Source organism: Sturnira hondurensis, unplaced genomic scaffold, assembly GCF_014824575.4.
Source record: "Sturnira hondurensis isolate 20B ecotype Veracruz unplaced genomic scaffold, ASM1482457v3 Scaffold0006413, whole genome shotgun sequence".
Classification (NCBI taxonomy): Eukaryota; Metazoa; Chordata; class Mammalia; order Chiroptera; family Phyllostomidae; genus Sturnira; species Sturnira hondurensis.
In genome coordinates, this window is record NW_028079044.1 from 24,749,481 (window position 1) to 24,771,996 (window position 22,516).

At 48.0% G+C, this 22,516-nt stretch overlaps 1 protein-coding gene across 3 annotated transcripts in view; it reads left to right on the forward strand.

Annotated features, from left to right (window-relative positions):
* The window catches only part of MATN2 (matrilin 2), a 126,652-nt gene that overhangs the window by 99,959 nt on the left and 4,177 nt on the right, over positions 1-22,516 (forward strand). For all 3 annotated transcript variants that reach the window (XM_037048248.1, XM_037048250.1, XM_037048249.1), the window contains exons 11-16: positions 8,155-8,277; positions 9,545-9,667; positions 11,875-11,997; positions 17,930-18,343; positions 20,551-20,703; positions 21,757-21,828. In XM_037048248.1, coding sequence (XP_036904143.1) covers positions 8,155-8,277; positions 9,545-9,667; positions 11,875-11,997; positions 17,930-18,343; positions 20,551-20,703; positions 21,757-21,828 — 1,008 coding nt within the window. The remainder of the gene's footprint in view (positions 1-8,154; positions 8,278-9,544; positions 9,668-11,874; positions 11,998-17,929; positions 18,344-20,550; positions 20,704-21,756; positions 21,829-22,516) is intronic.

Genomic DNA, 22,516 nt, shown 5'->3' on the forward strand with positions numbered 1-22,516 from the left:
GCCCCCAGCTCCCTTTTCCAGCACCAGAGATGGCTTTCTCTACTTCCACAGACTGCCTCATGGTTGCTTTGGGGCGGGACAGAGAGCGCCATTTCTTAGCTCTCACTTCTTTAACCCCTCAGTCTGGGTGAAAGTGGAAGCCAGCCGGGGTTGCACGGGAATAGCACAGTGAACCCCTTCCTGACTGCTGCCTTCGTGCTGATACAGGCCTCCTGTTCCTGCAGCCCCTTGGAATCCCCATCCTGCGGTGAGGAAACCGCAGCTCAGATCAGTAGAGAGCCTGTGGTTGCCAGCTGTTGTGAAGTGGGTCCAGTCTCTGGTGCATGGGACTCCAAAGGCAGTTCTGGGACGAGGGAGGCTCCTGAGAAACCTCCCCGCCCCCCATCTAGGTCATCTGGCTTCAGGTGGTGAGGTTGGCCTGATGTTTCCTGGGTACATACTTCCTTGTAGCTGGTCCCATCTTCGGTCTTTGTTAAGTTAAACCCAAAACAAACACAATATCCCCTAGATCTTTCTCTCCCTTTCACTGAAAAATATACTATTTTCTGCCCTGAAATTCTATTTCCAAGATAAAGGCTTTTTAAAAAGTCATTTTGAAAGAAGGGATCAGAAGTGGAGGAAAAAAGACTGTAATTTACCCTCCCCATCCTGCTGGTTATAGGGTTGGGTTTCCTGACCACTGGTACAATTGTGCCACAAACTAATTTATCCACCTTTTTATTGGGTCCACTCACGTGGCCAGGTGAGCTGACTGCCCAGCGGGGTGTGCCTCCCTAATTGTGCAGCCTGTGAGAAACGTTTCCGTACTTGGAGGCAGATTCTCGAGTCTTGGCAAACGGATTACCCATTTTAATGCTTGCTTGTGGCCGCCTGCCCAGCCGCCTCCTGCACTGCCCCTCCGGCCAGCACAGGAGGGTGTGGGCAGGCGGGTGCAGAGAGAGGATGGGCGTGTCGAATTGTAGCAACGTCTGACCGCATGCCAGAGCCAGATGCATGTTTTTTCACTGGTTCCTTTAAATTCCCCACTGTCTTAGATTATTCACGCCCTTCCTTCTTCTCTCTTACTGTGATCACCAAGAGCCGACTGGAAGAAGGTTGCAGGCCTTCTAAAGAAGTTCTCACAGCCCTTCCAAACAAATGCTGCCACTTTTCCATAAAACCTTGTGCTCCCTCTCTCTCCCTACCCAGGTCTGCCTCTGGGTTACACCACTGACACTTGTAAATGTTGCCCATTTTTGCATTTAAAGTGTGTTTGCAACTACTGGTACAGTGATATCATCCATAAGAGTAAATGGTGAACAGTGCAATTAGAAGTGAATTTTGACGTGTGTCTTGTATGTGGTTGAGACTATATGAAAACTTGTGAGATGATCAGACAGGCCAGAATTATCCTCAGGGAATGGGGGTACCTAGGAGACATCAGCTGCTACCTATGCATTGAACTATTCCCCTAATTGAAGGCTTCCAGTCTGCCCCAGGACGATTCAGCCTGGCTGCCCCGTCTTGTCATAATGGGCTGTGTTTCCAGCATGGCATAGTTAACTGGGAGGCCTCTTCCCCACTCTAGCCCCTGGAAATTTCCTTGAGACAGACCTTTCACAAGGGTACCAGCATCAGGAAAGACTCCGTGGGCTAGATGGGCAGAGAACACGCAGCCCACTGGCCTGCTGGCTCCTGGAGGTTGAGACCAGGTCCTATGTGGCCCATGGGAGATGCTCAATAAAGTTCAGTGAGTGAATGTCAGAGCAAATGTCTTTCTATCATATCGTACCTGGCACAGGGTCCACTCCCTGCTCAGTGTCCATCAGTGACTCTCCATTGTCTCTCAGAATCAATTTCCAGCCGTGCTCCTTGATCTGGCAGTGTCGGAGAACCCCTTGCCTGGCCCCTGGGGCCCCATCCTAAGTCTTCCTTAATCCTCTAGTTTTTCAGGAGAGTGAGCCAGATTCTCTGAGCAGGTATTACACCCCTAGTCCATTTTGTGCTCAATTAGGAAACCACTTTCTCCCCCCTCTGCTGGTGGGAACCCAGCCTGTGGCTAATAACACCCCTCACACACCTATGGGGAACTTCCTGTCTGCCCCCTCGGGAAGCTTTTCTCCTACGCCCCCTGCAGGTGGGGTCTGGACCTTACCACAGCATTCTGCTGCCCCAGCCTCACCTCCAGGCTCTCTGTGCACAGATCTGAGAAACAATTCACAGAGTAGAAAGAACACTGAACAAATAGTCCCAAGACTAGGTGGCTTCCTAGCCTGGGCAAGGGAATTGACCATCTCTGGATCTGATCACCGAGCTGTAAGCTGAGAGTGGTCATTGCTGCCTTTCTGCCAAGGTTACCATGTGGCACAGGGAGAGACTTTCACCGAAGAGCTTTGGGAACATGTAAATTGCCATAAACCCCAAAGATACTCTGTTGTGGTCTTATCTCCCACCTTTAGGCTGTACCCTCCCCGCCAAGGAGGCCGAAGTAACCCCCACCACCCAGGGCCTGGCCTGCTCCTATTGGAGGGGCCCCCTAGGAGAGGTTACCCAGGGGTCAGACTCAGGAGCCTAAGGAGGCCCTAGGAAGACCACCTTCCTCTGACTGGGGAAGGGCTTTGGTGGGGGTCTGAGCCACAGAGATAGAGCACTGGGAATAGATAGACCCAGTCAGGGTCCCCCTTGTCCAGCCACCTCAGGCAGGTCTGTGAAGGCCTGTCAGGGCCTGATCCCCCAGCTTGACTTGGAAGGGCAGAAGAAGCCCTGAGCAAGGCGAGGGGAGTGCAGCGGTCTCCCAGGGCTGCTGTGACAAGATACTGGGGCTTCAACAACAGAGGTTTTCTTTCTCACTGTTCTGCAAGCTGCAAGTCTGAGATCAAGGTGCCTGCCCGGTCAGGTTCAGGGAGAAGCTTCCTCTCGGCTGTGTCCTCCCGTGGCCGAGAGAGAGAGAGAGAGAGAGAGGAGAGAGAGGAGAGAACAAGCTCGCTGGTAGCTCCTCTCATAAGGCCACCAGTCCTGTCATGGGCTCTCCACCCTCACGACCTCATCTAAACCTAAAAATGCCCAAAATCTCTACCTCCAAATTACCATCACACTGGGGGGCAGGACTGCAACAGGTGGATTTGGAGGGGACACAGTTCAGTCCACATTATAGGTTTGATGGAACAGCAGGGAGCTTAGAGACCTCCCCTTGCTTTTGTGGGAAACAGGCACAGGCAGGAAACAGGCACCCCCAGGCTGGCCCCGGGGGTCAGTGGCAGAGTCGGGACCAGAACCTGGGTTGCCTGGTGTCGGATCCCTTGCCTCGAGTGAGTAAGATGCCCTTTAAAATTACAGCTCAGTTCAGCTGCTTCTCGGTTTGTCTGCACAAAAGCCTTTACAGAGTTAGCAAACGATCAGCTGCTCCTAGTTGTGTTCCAAGAAGGGCCAGAAAACGGTCATTCTGCCTCTCGGCCCTGGTTACCCTCTAGGCAGGCGGCCACTGTGGCTTTCTCCCTCTGGAGCTGGGGTTGGTTTTAGTAACCTCCTGCGTGGAGCCCCAGGCACAGGATTGCTGCCTGTCATCACCGCCGAAGTGCAAGCCCACAGAACGCATGACCCCACAATTACTGCACCTCAGACGTACGTGACTCGCTAGATGTGAAATCCAGATGTGGAGAGCGCCGTCTGTGTCAGCACGCAGGGCTGCCAGAGGGGACCCTGAAAACCTGCTCTGTGTCCTGACACTTCTGATCATCCTGATCCCAGATGGCAGACCCCATTCGTGGTGAAGGCATGATGAAGCGTGTGGGCCTGCCCCCTTGGTGTGAAAGGAGGAAGACCCTTCTTTTAGGGAGACATGTTTTCTTCCTGTGTCCCTCGATTTCTCCCGAGTCCTCTCGTCCATTTCATTTCAGTGGCGGCTCCTGGGTGAATCTGTGCTCACTCTCGCCTCTGGATTTGGGTCCAGCTGCTTCCTTAAGCTGGCTGCATTTGTTCTCGTCCCCACACGTACGGACCCTGTACCTGCAGTCCGCTGGGCGTGTCATGCTGAGTGTGGGCATCCCTGGGGTAGAGGCAGGTCCAGGCTCTTCCCTGGCACAGTTTAGAATGTCCCAGGGAAGAAAGATCTTAAGGACGTAATACCATCCATCCCAGGGGAAGAGGGTTGTGATGTGGGGAGAAGAGGTGCCACAGGAGCACGTGGCAGGGGGCCATCACCTGGTCTAGAGAAAGCCTCCTGAGGGAGAGACGTTTGGTCCGACACCTAGAGACTGGCAGAGTGGGCGAGCCAGAGGGGGCAGGTGTTTGTGCCTGGATGTCTGTGTCCTCCCTCAAGTTTTATGTTGGAATCTGAGCCTCCCAAAGGTTATAGTGTTAGGAGGCGGTGCCCTTGGGAGATGATGACCTCCTTGGGAGGTCATGAGGGTGGAGCCTCCATGAATGGGATTTGCGCCATTATGAAAGAGACCCCACAATGCTCCCTAGTCCTTTCTGTCCTGTGAGGACACAACCAGAAGTCTGAGACCTGGGAGGAGGCCCTCACCCAGCCATATGGGCACCCTGATCCCAGACTTCCAGCCTCCAGATCAATGCATTTTTGCTGTTAAAAGCCACCCAGTGTGTGGTGTTTGTTCTGGCACGGACTGAGATGGAGTGGGGAGCCCTTCCCAACCATAGGAAACAGCATGTGTCGGTGCGGGGTCCAGAGAGTACTGAGTTTTGAGTGCCTGAGGGAGACGGGTGACGGATGAGCTTGGAGAAGCAGGCGTGACAAATCTCCTACAGCACTTAGGGTTACATTAAGCCACTTGGTGGCCTGGCCTCCCATGAGAAAACCATTTTAATTTGTCTTCCGAGAGTCTCCCAGCGGGTCTGAGCAGACTCTGCTGACCTATGATGACCACTAGGGGCAGTGGACCAGGGAGCACGGAGGTGATGGATTTGTGAGCTAATCACTCTGCTGCCCAGCGCAGCTGAACCAGTTTACCTCTGCAGGTTAAGGGACCACGGGAAAGTCACTCTCTGGCCATCAGTTTTCTCAGCTTTGAAACAAAAGGATTGACCAGTCCGTCTCCAAGATCCCTTTCAGCCTGAAAATGTAGTGTCTGGCACCGAGTAAGTGCTCTATGAATACTTGCTGAATGAATGAACCTGTCACTGGGGTGCCCATGGTTCTCCCAAGGCTAAGGTACCCCACAATAATGAGTCAGGGATGGTGGCTCTTTGCCTGTTAGGGACCCACGGAAGTACTTTCCTTGAGGGGAGTACCTTTGGCTCCCGGGAGAAGCTGGCTCCAGGTTGGTTTCCAGACCTGGTGAGTAGAAAGCTGCTAGATCCTGTGGTCAGGAGGTCAACTACAGCACAGCTTTGGCATTCTCTAGTTTCCCGTGTACGGTTCCTCAGTTTATGGGTGACCCAGAGCATGCCTGACATGCTGAAGCTGGACATTTTGCTGAACAGATGGGAACTGTGCGCTCTGCAAGGCGGGTGTTGGGAGACAGTGAGAAACCCAGCTGACCCCGCACCCTCACCCCACTGGTTCTCTGTTAAAACCTCTGCACAAAAGCCCCAGGAGTGGGGGTCTGGTCACCCTCACTTTTCAGAGTGGAAAATTGAGGAAATGTTTCCTTTCGCTCCATGGGTACTTGCCAGGGGACCTGTTGTGTGCAGGTACTAAATCAATGCTGAGGCTGAGAACTCATCACTGTGTTACTGTCTCTAGATCAGACACTCTGAGGGGGTGAGGAGGGGAAAGGTTAAAAACCTCAACTCTCCACGGACTTTTAAAGAATGCACGCAACAAAATTTCAAAACAGCCACTGTTATGAGAGTGCAAGAGCACTCAGAAAGCGGGCCGGGAACTCTGGGAAAATCTGCCACTGATGGTGAAGACGTGCCCCCGGGGACAGGGACTCTGGGTTTGGCAGGTTCCCAGGAAAGCAGTGCCTTTCGGCCAGGTCAAGCTCTGACCACCGTGGCCCCAGAGTGCCTGGGTGTCAGTGGCCCTCAGGGTCTGTGTGGGAAGACTCACCCACTCTTCAAGATGCAAGACCGAGCTGGAACTAAGAGGACTGCCAGGGGCACGGGGAAAGCTCTAGAAAGCAGGGGTGTGCTCAGTGGGTGTGCACACTCTGGCTTGACAAGGCTGGCCTGAAAGAGTCATGGCTATTTTACTACCTTGGGAAATAGAGCATCCTTAATATGAATTCATGAGAGAAGGCTCGCCTCCCCAGCCACCTAGTGGTCTGTACTGTGGATAACTCGGCTGGATTTCCACTAGAGACTGCGTGAGGATGTGCTCTGAATTCGTGATGGCTCTAGACAATGCCTAGGGAAGTCAGGTCTATTCAGAGCAGACAGGGGGGGCCAACTCTGTTCACTCTCCTTTGCGGTTATAATTTCAGTTAACATCACGCTTTCCTGTTGTTCGAGAATTTTGGCAGCGCTTCTGCTCGAAGGAAAGCTGGAAACATCTCCTTCATATTTGCAGGCTCACCTGAGAACAACAATTTTCAACCTTTTTTTGTCTCACAGCACACATAAACTAATGACAAAAATTCGGCAGCCCTCCAAGAAAAGATGTTATATTTTTTGCTGATCTGACAAAAAAAATAGGTATAATTTTGGTTCATTCATCCTAGACAGCTATTGTGTTGGCTATTGTCATTCTTTTATTTGTCTATCCAAGGGAAAAGTGGTCAGTGCCCCTGATTAAACAGTCCAGTATCCCACGTTTTAAGAATTCTTGTGGTGCACGGTTTGAAAATTGCTGCCTTAGAACTAAGCACGACAGTGAAGTTGGCGAAACCAGAGGATTCAGTGTCAGAAGGTTACGTTTTCACCCTGGTGCTGTCACTTATTAGCAGTTGGTCTTGGCATACCCTTAACCTCAACGTCCCTAGCTGGTGAATGAGAATAACCATGGGTGCTTTAACTAACACTCAGGGTGCATTTCGGGACTCCCCTCCAAAATAAAATACTGCCAAAATGCCTTAGGAAAAACTGTATGATCTGTGCCCAATTATAAAAGTGATTATACTCTTCAGAGCTTTTACTTAATAACTTCAGTGCATATCAGCCATCAGCAAACCTTGTAGGCTCTACCTTCAAAACAGGGCCTCAGTCTGGCCACTTCTCCCCAGTCTGGTCAGGGACCCCAGGCCTATTGCTATTGGTTTCCTCCGGCTCCTGTGCTGCACCCTCACCCAGGCCCCATTCTGTGTGCAGCAGTCCCTTTAAAATGGAGTCAGATGAGATTGTGTCACTTTATTGTTCACACGCACACTGCCCCCTCCTCCCCGCCCCGGTGACCCTTTCTCGCCTAGCTCCGACCACTTCCTGCGAACCCCCTGTGGTCTGCACCTGATGGGTCCCCGCGGGCTCCCTCCCGTTGCCTGGGCCCCACTGGTCTCTGCCTTCTCCGGAGCGTGCCAAGCTCCCACCTCTGCAGCAGTTGGCACGTTCTTCCTGGGAAGTGCTGTTCTCTCTGAGACACCCCTACACTCGACTCCTCTCTTCCTTCAGGGCTCTGCTCTGTGCCGCCCTTTCTGACTGCTGGGGGTAAAAGGACGAGGCCCCCCCCCCCAACCCAGCAGGCATGCCCTCTCCCCCTTTGCCTGCTTTTTTCTCAAAGCACCTTGCCCCACCTGACATGTATTTTGTCTGGTGTCTTCCCCGCTTTTCCCTCCCACCCCTGCTGCCAAGTATAAGCTTCACAGAGGAGAAACTTTGTTTTACTCATTGTTGTGTCTCCAGAGCCTAGAAGAGCGCCTGACTTACAGAGCAGGGACTCGTGAGATATCGTTAACTAAATGAATGGGTTATGCATGCAGGGTGATGCATGCAGGCATAGCTAGGTAGACATGTAGATAAGTTATCCACATTATATGATAGCCAATAAAGTTGAACTTATTTTCTAATATTTATAGGCCACTTGTTCTCTCCTTTTGTAAAACTGTCTTCTCAGGTCTTTTGTTCATTTTTCCTGTGAAGAAGATGATGCTGTTTAATTTTTGTGCTCTTTATATATTAAGGAGATCTGCTTACAGATGTGCTTTCTATTTTGAAATGTGCACTGTGGAGTTAGATACTGTTTTAATTTAGGGTGTCTGAAATGTCGTTTGAGATTGAATAAGTCACAGATGTCTGAATCCGTTCCTTCTTCTGTTTCTCTGATTCCACTGGGGCTCTCAGAATTGGATGCGTGTGCCTTGGGGAACCATGGCTGTGAACACTCGTGTGTAAGCAGTGAAGACACCTTTGTGTGCCAGTGCTTTGAAGGGTATATGCTCCTTGAAGATGGGAAAACCTGCAGAAGTAAGTTTTCCTTGGCGCTGGCTCACATCAGTGTGCCTGTCCTCACATGAAATCCACCCGTTTCTGTGTAAGTCAGCTACTCCCGAATTCAGTGCAATGTGACCACCACACGCATTGTGCAATTCTGGATGGGATCTTGGGTCAGAAAAAAGCCAGTATGTAAAAAGTAAGGAAATGCAAACAAACTGTGGGCTTTGGTTGATATTGGCTGATGTATCAATATTGCCCCATTAATTATAACATGTATTACACTAATGGAAGATGTTATAGGGGAAACTGGGTGTGGGGTTTATGGGAAATCACTGTGCTATCTTTTTAATTTTTCTGTGAATCTAACACTGTCCTAAACAATAAAGCCCATTAAAAATAGAGCAAATGGATGCACAGATGCAAATCACTGTGATTTCCAAAGAAATCACTGTCGAACCTACAGCTGAAGTTGCTCATTTATGCCCTGTGGCAAGACGAAGTGGTTTAGTTGCATGGGTTAGTGGAAACGCAAGATTCAGTCAACTTCCATTTCTGCCATTTATTAGCTGGGCAAGTTGCTTAACTTCTCTGAGCCTTTGTTTCTTTATTTCTAATGATATTGTTGTTCCTGGGAGCACAAATCCCTCCTAGAGACCATCATATGATGAGGCCATTCTTATATCTCAGAAAGCAAAGCCTCTTTGATGGGGCCAGACATGTCTCCACATAATCGAAGGGGAGTGTGTAACCCTAAGCAAGTGATTTCCATCCCTATCAGTCACTTTTTTGAAAGCTTCTCAAAGCACTTTCCAAAGGGCAACTTGTGTTTGCAGAGATGGGTAACTGGGATTATTACTCTCATTCAGACAGGCAAGATAAGGTTTCAAAGGGTTAGGTAATTCTCCCAAGTCATGTCATGTGTCAAGGACAGAGCCAAAATCAGTTTTCAGTGCTGCTAATCTAAATTGAGGGTTAATTTTCTAAGCAATCATACCCAAAATGTTTCCTGTCTGATATCAGAAAGTACATCTGCAGAAAGCTGGTGATGGATGGCATTTTTATGAGAACCTGAATTAGATGCTAGTGAAGGAGGCTGGGGAGGTGGTGAGGAGGTTTTGGAGAAATAGCCTGAATTGGAGCCACTGACCCGCAGCCTCAATTTCACCCTCTTCCCCAAGGGTCTCTGGGCTCAAGGGGTTCTGGATTCCAGGCCGACATGAATGGACCCTGGGAAGCTGATGAGCCCTGGGGAAGCTTTATGTAAATGAGATGTTTTAACTTGCTCTGCTGCCCCCAGGGAAAGATGTCTGCCAAGCAGTGGACCATGGCTGTGAGCACATCTGTGTGAACAGTGGCGAGTCATTTGTCTGCAAGTGCTTGGAGGGCTTCCGGCTCGCTGGGGACAGGAAACACTGCAGAAGTAAGTGACGCCCAGCTAGAGACGCCCTTGTCCATCTGTGGGCCTTGGTTATAGGACTCCGTTTAATCTTTAAAATCTTTCTTTGTGATCAATGTCACAGTGACAAGTTCCTGCCTTGGGTGCTGTAGTGTTTTGCTGGTGATCAGTACAGTAGATCCTTAGTTGTTAGGAATCTTTAGATGAAGGTCCTGAGTTGTCAGGCTCTGTGCTTCTTTTCATTTCCCCCCAGCTACTGGCCCTTTCCACAAGGGTTGTGTGGACAGTGCCCGGCTGGTCATGGGACTGACTTAGAATCTCTGTGAGCAATCACTGTGGGCATCGGAGGATAATTACAGGGCTTTTGCTTCTTGGAAGCTCTTATAAGTAATCATAGAGGATGTGAAAGGCGCTGGAGGGATCTTCTGTGGGTTTTATTTTATCTACTCTACCATCATTCGCTTCTATATATCATACAGATCAGACTCTGGCAGTGTACTTAGAAGGCATATTAGTCAATGTTCTCAAAAAAAACAGCACCAATAAGATGTATGGGTGTGTGTATATGTACACACATGCACCTAGATAGATAGATAGATAGATGTATACGTGTGATGGATGGACGGACAGATAGAACGCGATTATGGGGGTTCGGCAAGTCTGATATCTGCAGGTGGGCCAGCAGCATTGAGATGCATGGAAGAGCTGGTGTTGCGGCTCCAATCCAAAGGCAGTCTGCTGGCAGAATTCTGTCTTCTTCAGAGGAACCTCAGTCTTTTTTACTAAAAACCTTCCACTGATTAGGTGAGGCCCACCCACATTATGGGAGATACTCTGCTTTACTCAGAGTGTACTGATTCCAGTGTTAATCTCGTCTGAAAAATACCCTTCATGGCAACATCTAGACTGCTGTTTGACCCAACAACTGGGCACCACAGCACATAAACTTAACCATCACGGCGCCCAAAGTTAGAGACAGAGACATGCCAGCTCAGAGAGGTAGGTGTCAGAAGAACACGAGGCAAGCATTTTTCTCCACTGAGAGATTCTGAGCTGGGAATCCCTATTTTGGGGGGTTCAGCGCTATCAACCTGCTCTTATGATTGATACTCTAGTCCCATGAGCAGAATGGCCCTGTTTTAGTTAAGGCAAAGTGAACTCATTGGCCTTGAGGTTGAACGTGGGGGAATTTCCTCCCAGATTCCTTTGAGATAACTGGGGCCACTCCATGTGTCAGCAAAGCTGGGTTAGAGTGAACTCACTGCTCTCGTCGTCCACGGGGAAGAAGGGCTCCTACCTTTAGCAGGAATAGCTGTCTCCTGGAGGCCTGTGAGACCCTGGCTCCAACCTGCAGGGCTCCCTGCATGATCCTGTGTTTTGCCTTCACGCAGCAATACCCCTTCTGTGGAGACCCTGTCCACCATGCTGCCCTCACGTCTGCCCGAGCTGCCAGTCCGTGCTTTCTTTTCTATTTCTATATATGCAAGCGTGCATACATGCACCATTTATCCATTCAACAAGTTTGTTGCTTAATAGGTACCACTTCTACCCCTGGGATTTAATTGCTAAATCAAATCCCTCCACTTTCAAATTCCCACTTTCTAGCGGGATCTGTAGCACACCGATTGCCATGTTGTAGGAAGCGCCCCCCTTTAGAGAGCAAATGAGAGAGAAGAACCACAGGCTCTCACACCGCGGAGGGGAGTGCTCAGGGGAGAGGATGTACCCCATCTGCCAGCAGCTCGCTGCGACTCGGGCAACTCCGCGCAACTTTCTGAGTTGTTTCACTTGTAAGTTCAGCACAAGTAGTCCTGCCTTCCTCTTACTACAGGATGCTGTGAAGATTAAAGGGCTGTTACTACATGTGCCCCACACATGAGACATGTTCATTTGAACATGTTCGTGTTCAAACAGGAGCGTTGGGGATGTCTCTGGAAAAAAATGAGTAGTTTGGGAACATCAAAGCCATTGCAGGTCGAACAGTTTGAAAAATTGCCGATAAATTCAGGACACCGATCACCCACCTTACCATTCAGGCTTGAGGGGGTGAAAGCCTTCTGGGCACTCCCCTCAGCCTGTCCTAGGGATTAGATTGAAAGGGGGCTGTTTTAAAGGAGGTTGGAACACAGATGGGTTTCTACAAAATGGATTACTTCCGCGCTCTCCCGACGTGACCGCTCACTCCAGCCTGTTTCTGCACTGACGGGATCTCTCACTCCACATTTTCCCAGGGAAGGATGTTTGCAAATCGGCCCACCATGGCTGCGAACACATCTGCGTTAATCGTGGTGATTCCTACATCTGCAAGTGCTCGGAGGGATTTGTTCTAGCGGAGGATGGAAGGCGGTGCAAGAGTAAGTGATCTGAACTTGGCTTTCTGCTTTCATTTGGTTTGGGAGTAACTGCTTTTTGGACTCTTTTCAGGGAACAAATTCCCCACCCCTGCTTCCCTCATGAATGTAAATGCGTGTGCACGAACAGAGAGTGGGGAAGGGAGTGGAACTCGGCACTAGTGGGAAATCTTTTGAGACTTGGGCTGCGCCCTGCACTGGAGAGTTACGTTCAGCCCTGAGCCCTGCACTTCAGGGAAGAGGGGGCTGGAGCAAAGCTTTAATCGTGCAAAAATAAAACTGCTAAAGCAGCAGGGGAAAAATTGAGAGAACTAATTTATAATCTGAGATTAGAGAAGGCCTTTCTAAACACGGCATGAAACATAAAAGCCATAGAAGCAAAAAAGGGGAAATGTATAGGAAGAGATTAAAGCTATGATACCTTTTTTTTAACCTATCAGTTACAGAGATCAAAAAGTTGATGATCCGTTATGTGGGCAAAGGTGTATTGTAATAGGTAATTACAAGTTTATCACTAAGTATCTGAATCAGTACAACATTTAGAAGGGCAATCTGGCAATATTTTATAGGCAATTCAACTTGTAGGAGTTTATCCTACCAATGTATGCATGTATTCCCAAAACTGTATATATATATGAACATTTTGTGAAGTATTATTTGTATGAACAAAAAACTGGGAATAAGGTAAATCTCTATTTATGAGAGACTGATCAGTTAAGTTACGGTGCAGCTGTACAGTAGAATACTATACAGCTGTTGAAAAGGATGAAGCAGCTGTAGATAGCCTCAAGATATTTTTTTCACCTAAAATATCCTCAAGATATTTTGGGAGAAAAAATGGCACTAAATGGTTTTCATAGTATATTACTATTGATATATTTTGGAAGAGGCTCCCTCTAATATATATATTATATATATCTATATACATACACACATATACATAGGGCAACAGACACACACACACATATTCTTTTATAATGTTTGAATTTTGTTCCATATGCATGTATTATTTTACAGAAAAAATTAAGAAAAGGCATAGAGATGGAATTTAGAAAGCACCATGGTGAGGAAGTTCAGCATGATGTCAAGTGAAAAATAGAGGAAGAAACTGGAATCTTTCTGGAAAAAAAGACTTGAGATACCATTCAATTATTAAAGTGACTGTCACCTCGTGACCCACCGCACCCCCATCCCCACCCCAGGGAAGAAAAGGAGACTGGCGAGAGGCTGCAGTACAGCTCAGGCGGAGGGCAGAGAAATTCTCTCTCAGGGAAGCCGTGTGATGGGCTTGCTAAGATCATGAGCTTGAGTCAGACAGATCTGAATTTAAACCCCCATTCTTACGCTTCTGTGAATTTGGGCAGATTCTGTATTTAAATTCTCGGAGTCTCAGTTTTTCATCTATACTATGAGAAGTAAATAAGATGACTAAAGGTGCTCAGCCCAGCGCCAGCACATTCTAAGTGCTTGACGAATGACAGCCGTCGTCATCATCAGTGGTGGAGCTGCCCCAAGATGGGGCTTCAGGGGTGAGGAGATGTGTTCCTCAACGGGAGAGTTGTTCAGGCGGCTGGATAGGGATGTGGTAAAGATGTAAGCAACAGGGGGCACTGCACTAGATGACCTTTAAAGGTCTTATTCAACCCTGAAATTCTGGAACTCGGTAAAGATTAAGTCCTGAAGGCCAGTCAATTGACTACCAAAAATAAAATGCCCAAGGAAAGTTGGGGTGACCCTCCTGCAAAGAAGTAGCCAGCAGGTGGGGTTGCGTTGCTCCTGGGTGGGAAAGCCGAAGTCTGGCCCCCTCGTCCCCATATCCTTGCACTCCACCTAACTAACATCCTTGTTTCCTGAGAAGCCTGCGTGCCCCTCTGTGTGTGGAGCCTGTGTGGGCTGTTTTTTTTTTTCTGTACAAAAAGAGTGTACAAGGAAGAGGAAAAAACAGACACACAGATATAATCATTCCAGTATTTCTGAAATCCACTAGAGATCCACATGCACTTTGCCTGACTGTTTTTTAATATGTTTTATTGATTATGCCATTACAGTTGTCCCATTCCCCCCTTCATTTCCCTCCCCACCCTGCACACCCCCTGCCCCCATTCCCCCCTTTAGTTCCTGTCTATGTGTCACAAGTACTTTAGATTCTGCATTTCCCATATTATTCCTGCCCTCCCCACTGTCTGTTTTCTACCTACTGTCTATCCTGCTTATTCTCTGTACCTTCTCCCCCCCTTCTCCTCCTCCCACTCCCCTGTTGCTAACCCTCCATGGGATCTCCATTTCTATGGAGATCAGGAGACAGCTCCTGATCTAGCTGTCTGCTTAGTTTGCTTTTGTTTTAGGTATGGTTGTTCATAACTGTGAATTTGCTGTCCTTTCACTGTTCATAATTTTTATCTTCTTTTCTTAGATAAATCCCTTTAACATTGCATATAATAAGGGCTTGGTGATAATGAACTCCTTGAACTTGACCTTATCTGAGAAGCACTTGATCTGCCCTTCAATTCTAAATGAAAGCTTTGCTGGATAGAGCAATCTTGGCTGTAGGTCTTTGGATTTCATGACTTGGAATACTTCTTTCCAGCCCCTTCTTGCCTATAAGGTCTCTTTTGAGAAATCCGCTGACAGTCTGATGGGAACTCCTTTGTAGGTGACTGTCCCCTTATCTCTTGCTGCTTCTAGGATTCTCTCCTTCATTTTAATCTTGGCTAATGTAATTATGATGTGCCTTGGTGTGTTCCTTCTTGGGTCCAACTTCTTTGGGACTCTCTGAGCTTCCTGGACTTCCTGGAAGTCTATTTCCTTTGCCAGATTGGGGAAGTTCTCCTTTATTAGTTGTTCAAATAACTTCTGGTGCTCTTCCTCTTGTTGCTCTTCCTCTTCCCCTTCTGGTACCCCTATAATTTGAATGTTGGAATATTTAAAGATGTCTTGGAGGTTCCTAAGCCTCTCCTCATTTTTTTGAATTCTTGTTTCTTCATTCTTTTCTGTTTGGTTGCTTCTTTCCTCCTTCTGCTCTACTCCATTGATTTGAGTCCCAGTTTTCTTCCCATTACTATTGGTTCCCTGTGCATTTTGCTTCATTTCACTTAGTGTAGCCTTTATTTTTTCATATAATTTGCAACCAAAATCAACCAGTTCTGTGAGCATCCTGATCACCAGTATTTTGAACTGTGCATCTGGTAGGTTGGCTATCTCTTGGTCACTTAAAAGTATTGGCTCTGGGGCTTTGAGCTATTCTTCTTCTTGAGCCATAATGTTTTGGTTTGTTTGTGCCTGTTCCATATGAGAGGCGGAGCCTTAGGTGTTCACCAGGGTGGGGCGACCCAGTCTCTGGGTTGTGATGCTGTATGTGGGGCGGGGTCAGAGGGGGAAATGGCATTTGTTCTGCTCTCTCTTGGATTTCAGTCCCCTCTGCTGCTTCTTGCAAGCAAATTGGGCCCTTTTGGTGCTGGGTCCGGGGTGTGTGGGCTTGTGCACCCTCTAGAACCCTGTGGGTCTCTCCAACGAACTCTCTGTGAGCCTGGGAGACTCTCCTAGCACCTCGACCCCCAAAAGTTTTTCCAATTGGTGCTTTTAGGCTTTATTTCCCGGTGCTGGGGCCCTGGGTCTCTCACTGCTCGCTCCTTCACCTGGTTTGTCTGTACACAAATATGTGACCACGGTCCTCCAGCCACCTTGTGCCTCACTGGGTCTGCCCATTGACACCCCATGCCTGGGATCTGCCAACTGCTGCCTGTGTGCCTGGGTCAGTCCCACCACTTTTTCCTGCTGTGACCCTTCTCCACCAGCCGCTGACTCTGTCCCTCTTACTGGTTTGGATGAATGGTTCATTGTTGTTAGACTTCAGTACAGTTCAATTTTCTCTCTGTTCTGGTTGCATTCTGGTTTCTAAATCTTTGTTGTTCATAAACTTGGTTGTGTGAGGAGGTACAGTGTTTCCACCTATGCCTCCATCTTGGCTGGAAGTCCCTGACAGTTGTTTTTGTTGTTGTTTTTTGGTTGATTCAGGAACAAACTATGAATGTAAATGGAACTCTGAATTGGCCTTTTCTTCTTTCACTAATAAAGAATCAGTAAGTTGAGGAACGAGGATAAGCACTTAATGGAGAAAAAGAGGAACTCAACCCCCTAACACACATGCACACACATACCCATTAGCATGTTATTTAGGCCAGGCATAGAAATATTTTCAAATGTGTGTGCCTTTAATTGCTTATATTGTTGTGCTTCACTTTCAAAGATTAGACAGCTTTTTGATATATAACAGAGAATGTGATGAGGTCATCCATTTGGGATGTGTAAATGTCTTATGTAGCCCTAAGTAACAAAAATCTCTCCACATCCAGATTGCTCAAGTATTTGCATAAAGCTCTTACTGTCAACCTTCTGAGCTGCCTGGAAAGCTTTTATGTGGAGAAAGAATCCCCAGTGATAATTCATGTTTACATTGTAATAGGTCAGTAGGGTACTTGCAGGTAGGTGTGCTACCCAGTGGGCACCAGTTCCTTTATTCTGTCAACAAGCATTTATTGAACACCTATTGTGTGCCAGGTTTGGGGGGTGGGTACAGAAGTGAATGAGATATGGCCCCTGATGTGGAGGAACTGGCAGACTAGAGGAGGAGACCCACACTTAATCAGCTGTTGCACGGTGTGTGGAGTACACTGGATGATAAGCAACCCGGTGCTGGAATGTTGTCTGGGTCACTATTGCATCCTGCTGTGCCTGCTGCCCTGCATGAAGCAGGTGCTCAATAACTGAAGTTTTGTTGGATAAGTTTGTAGCGTGAGGGGTACACAGAGGGTGCCTAATACAAGCTGGGTTTCCAGGAAAGCTCTCTGCAAAAGGTGATAGCTGGGCTGGATTTTAAGAATTTCCTTCTCCAACCTGAAGCACTAATTTGAAAAAATATAAGCACCTCTGTGTTCATAGCAGTGTTATTTACAATAGCTGAGATCTAGAAAGAGCCCAAGGACCCATCAATAGATAAGTAGATAAAAAAATTGTGGTACATTTACACAATAGAATATTACTTGGTCATGAAAATGAAAGAACTCTTACTTGGTCATGAAAAAGAAGGTCTATCCATGCAACAGTCTATCCATTCTCCGTGGATAGACCTGGAGAATATTATGCTAAGTGAAAATAAGTCAGTCAGAAAAAGACAAATACCATATGATCTCACTTATATGTGGACTCTAATGAACAAAATGAACTAATAAACAAAAGAGAAACACAATCTTATCAACATAGAACAGACTGATAGCTGTCAGAGAGGAGGGAGGTTGGGGGACTGGGTGAAAAAGGTGGAGGTATTGAGAAGAAGGAAAAGAAATCACATAGACAGGACAATGGTACGGTGATTGCCCAAGGGGAAGGGGTGGGGGAGATGGCAACGGGCAAAAGGGGACCAAGGGTGGTAGGAGGGGACTTGACTTTGGGTGGTGAGCACACGATGCAGTGCGCAGAAGATGTGTCACAGAGTTGTGCACTGGGAAGCTTCATGGTTTCATTAACCAATGTCATCCCAATAAATTCAACTAAAAATATGCATAAAGTTCCATAAACAAACAAACAAACAAACAAACAGATCTCCTTCTCCGTTCTCTGTCAGAATGCCAGCACTGGGGTGCAGAGTGAAGTTGTAGGAATCTGCTGGGAGCTGTCAGACTCTTTGGTGCACTTTATACACAGTCCCTCCCAGACCTGCTGTCAGGGACCCGGGGTACAGTTTGGACTGGGAGCCTAGACAGTTTGTATCTCTGCGGTGTGTTTCTCCTGACACACTCGTCTGTGTGTTATCTGAAGAACAAAGGCAGTTCTCCACAGTGGTTATGCCTCCAACTGAAGCATAACTTTCTCCTATTCTTGGGCGTACATGATCGTTTAAAATCAGTTACCTGTGTCCACTTCCTTTTCATTCTCACAGGATGCTCTGAAGGCCCAATCGACCTGGTCTTCGTGATCGATGGATCCAAGAGCCTCGGAGAAGATAATTTTGAGACTGTGAAGCAGTTCGTCACCGGAATTATAGATTCCTTGGTGATCTCCCCCAAAGCCGCTCGAGTGGGGCTGCTACAATATTCCACGCAGGTCCGCACGGAGTTCACTCTGAGGGACTTCAGCTCAGCCAAGGACATGAAGAAGGCCGTGGCCCACATGAAATACATGGGCAAGGGCTCCATGACGGGGCTGGCCCTGAAGCACATGTTTGAGAGAAGCTTCACCCAAGTGGAAGGGGCCAGGCCTCTCTCCCTGCGGGTGCCCCGGGTGGCCATCGTGTTCACAGATGGACGGGCCCAGGACGACGTCTCCGAGTGGGCCAGTAAAGCCAAGGCCAACGGTAAAGTGGGCTGGGGGTGGGGCTTACACCACTTGGGGTTCCGGTTTCTTGAACTCACTGGTAGTCACAGCCGCCCTAGGAGTGAGTCTTTGAGCCTACACAAAGGCACCGTCTACTGCTGCTGTGCACCTTTACTAAACTGCCATCTAGAGGCCCGCAAGGGAGGTAAGGGACGGGCAAGATGTGAAAGTTGCAGATTGGGCGATTAGTCTAGACCCAGACCAGCTACTGCACTTGACTAGCCAGGGTGTGACCTCCAGTGGAGAGAATCAGCCCTGCAATGCTGTTTAACCAGAGGTAAGTGCACAACAGTCCTCAAGCACTGGTGAAAACACCTGGTGGGAGGGATTGTTACTGATCCTTCTTTTAAAAATCAGTACTGCAAGTGAATGCTAAAAGCATAAAAACCTTAGGAGAGCAAATACTCTTGTGTTCGCAAGAGGCAAAAGGTAGCTTTTGAGAAAATCGAAACATTGCAGGAGGCTGTGACTCTAAGCTCTCGTTGCTCAACAGAATCCAGCCTCTCGTCTGAGGGGTTTCTGACCCCACCTAGACGGCAGGAGGACTGGAGGTTACTTCACCTGTGGGTAGATGTCAAGTGTGGCCCCTGGAAATGGAAAACCAAAAGCTAGGACGGTTGGTAGAGACAGCTTAAGGCAAAGTGGCTTCTTTGGGGAGACAAGAAAACCCAAGGCTGTGAAGCAGTTTGCTTAAAAGCCACAGTCTTTAAGAACCTGTGGAGGACACACTGCCTTAAGGGTCCTGTAGGCAGGAAAGAGTGTGTGCAGACAGGGGCTTCATCCAGGACGTCATGCACCCAGCTCCTCGGCCTGGCACGCAGGACCTGTGTGACTAACATTGGCTGAGTGAGCGCACAAAGGGGTGAAAGTGCTAGTGACCCGCTGGAGAGTCCGTTCCTCTCAATCGGCCTTTGTGGAGGAGGCCGTGTGGTTGTTACTGCTTCCCTCACTGTTCACAACTTCTTCTGAGGCCCACAGAATAGCAGCCACAGACAAGCGTCCTGCCTGTCATCTGGGTGGCTGCTCGCTCTCGGTTCCTCTGCATCTAGACTAGCTTGTGAATGAAGGCGCCTGCCAAACCCACGGGCCCCTAGAGCCTGCGTTCTTAAAGTGCTGGGGAAGGCGTCTTCCCCCGAAGGCAGCGGCAGTCCTGGTATGTGTCGCACTGAGATCGATCTACCTTCCTTTTCGCACAACCCACTTTCCCACAAATCCCCCAAAAGCAGGTGGTAGGAGAAATACATTTGGTTCTTGAACCAAAAAATGTACCTGTAATTTTTCCTATGCATAGCTAACACAACCTTAAAATACTAATTACCCTTTTTAGAAAGTTGCACATAAATCACTGGGCTCCTGGACAAATATGCTGAACTTGGCTGCTGACCTTACACAGACTTAGAACAAGGAATAGCTCTTGCCCCCTGGCTTAAAGAGCCATTTTTATGTGTATTTTTAAATATCTGGTCTAATGAATTAGGCAGAATAAGATATCCATGCTGAAAAAATGTTGGCAATCAAGTACAACTTAAGGCCTTAGTGTTTTACTTTTGAATAAAGAATACACGGGGATTCATACTGTTTAGAGAAGTTCTTGGAGAGATCTCTTATGTCTTGATATCTAGCGCTGATTCTTGGGTTTGTTGTGGTTTCTGACTTTGGGGATTTCCAGCGGTCTGCAAGTTCTTTTTAGCTCAGCACCTCCTCACAAGGCTTTGTCTTCCCCAGGCGGGGTGGGGGTGGGCAGAATGCAACTTCACCTTGCCCCAGGTCACGTATCATTCCTACCCTGTACCATTGAGAAGTAGAAACTAGGTTATAAGGTCATAAAATGCCTGCTTCTTAGGCTTATCCCAGAAGAGATTTCCATTTAGTAAGCCATAGGTAGTGCTCTTTTCCACTTGGTCCACAGGGCTGACTCAAGGAAAGATTAGTTAACTAACCTTGCCCAGAGCTGAGCAACAGATTAGTGGTCTAGCTCCTTGACCTCACCTAGACGCCTCACCTTCCTCTTTTGGATCCCTGTCTTCTGCTCACAGCACCAAAATAAAAATGGTAAAAAAATAAAGGGAGGTCAACATAGAAATCACCCCACTCAACCTGTAGCTGGCATTGGGTGCAGTGCACACGGCTTCCAGGCCATGGGAACACAGCCCCAATGACCCGTTCTTGTTTTGCTCTTCACCTTAGGTATAACTATGTATGCCGTCGGGGTAGGAAAAGCCATTGAGGAAGAACTGCAAGAGATCGCCTCTAAACCCACCAACAAGCATCTCTTCTACGCTGAAGACTTCAGCACAATGGGCGAGATAAGTGAGAAACTAAAGAAAGGCATATGTGAAGGTACTGCAGCTCGTGTCTAGAAGAGACCTTAGCAAACAGGGCAGCATGGCCCCTTGAATGAGAAGTTCTCCATCCCCTCCTTCAGAGTGCTCCAAAAAGTGCCCCCCTGGGGTACAGGCCCGTAAACACTAAGCACAGGAAGTACAAGAGGGAGAGAGGAGACAAAACTGACAGCCGATGTTGCTTGGTGCTTGCTTTGTGCTGAGCAATGTGATAAGTGTTTTGACACCCTGGCATACTTTATCCTGAACCCAAAAAAGAAAAAAACCTTCAGAGATGGTCATCTAAGAAACAACTATTACATAAATCGGAGAGCAGATGCGCAATTTCAGGATGCGCCTGTAATTGGAGTGGAAAGGGATGGTAGTCTGTCCAAGCCCACTGTTTGAAATCGAAGAATATCTTTCTGCATGGACCACGTCTGCATACAGAACATGAGACTGCCCTTGAGAATCCAGATTCTGTCGCGTACAAGAGCTCTCCATGCCTTTCTCCAGTGGCTGTGCCCTGTGTAGGGCGTGCTGGCGCACAGCAGTGCTGCCCAGTTTCTTTTCACTCCCGTCCCAGGTTCAGTCACCACTAAAATCCCAGTCTAAGCGATGTATCTTCCTCCTCTCAAGGGAGAGACAATGCGAGGAAGGGAGGCCAGGGAGGGAAGGCCTTTCAGATTTCTGCTGTGAGAAGATAATGTTTTGCCTCAAGGCTGTTTCATTCAAGTTGAAACAAGTGGAGCTTTTGCCTCCGCAACTAAATCTTGGACAGCTCTAATTTTTTTTCCCCGCCTCGCCTTCTAGGTATGATATTTGGGGGGCGTTCTTAACTAAGATGCACTTAAGGGGTCCAGGCTTCCCTCACTGGAGAAAACTACCCTAGAGTGGTCTTGAGTTTTCCTGGTAAACAATTTCTTTTTGAATTCCTGGTGTTACCAAATGATACCAAAATACCCTATGTTAGGGCAGGTGGGCGAGGAGTTGGTCTGGGACCAGTTTCCTAAGGAATACACGTGTGCATGCAGACAACTGTCACTGCTTTTGGTCATCTTTTTCTTCTTAGCTCTGGAAGACTCCGATGGAAGTCAGGACTCCCCAGCTGGAGAACTGCCGAAGAAGGTTCACCAGCCAACAGGTAAGTCTTTAAAAGCAGTGTTTTTAGAACTTCTGGTGGATACTTCCTCCATGGCTGGCCCCCAGACAAAAGTTGTAAAGGAATGAAAGAGAAATATGAGCCCTGCTGAAGTGGGTCCTGCTCTGTGGGTTGGGCCCCTGCACAGCTGACCCTCCATGGTGGTCGGAGGTGAGTGGTCAGTGGTCAGAGCCAATCCTTGCAGTTGATTGGCCTGGCAATAAATCCCTCTCACTGACATACCAATAGCAATCAAGACTCAAGTACAACAGGCAGATGTCCACAGCCCACATGGGGGTCTCACCTCAAGTGCCCAGCCTGGGTGATCTGAGAGGCTGTGCCACTGGACCCTACAGGACAACTACTACATTTGGCCACACTGCCAAGCCTGGGAGACGTAGCAGCTCTGCCTGACGCATAGAAACAAACACAGGGAGGCTGCCAAAATGAGAAGACAAAGAAATGTGTCCTAAAAGAAAGAACGTAACAAAACTCCAGAAAAAGAACTAAATAAAAGAGAGACAAGCAATCTACTAGATGCAGAGTTCAAAACACTGGTTATAAAGATGCTCAGTGAACTTAGTGAGAACTTCAGTGCATGAAAAAGGACCAGTCAGAAATGAAGTATACCCTAACTGAAATGAAGAATAATTTACAGGGAATCAACAGGAGAGTAGATAAAGTTGAGAGT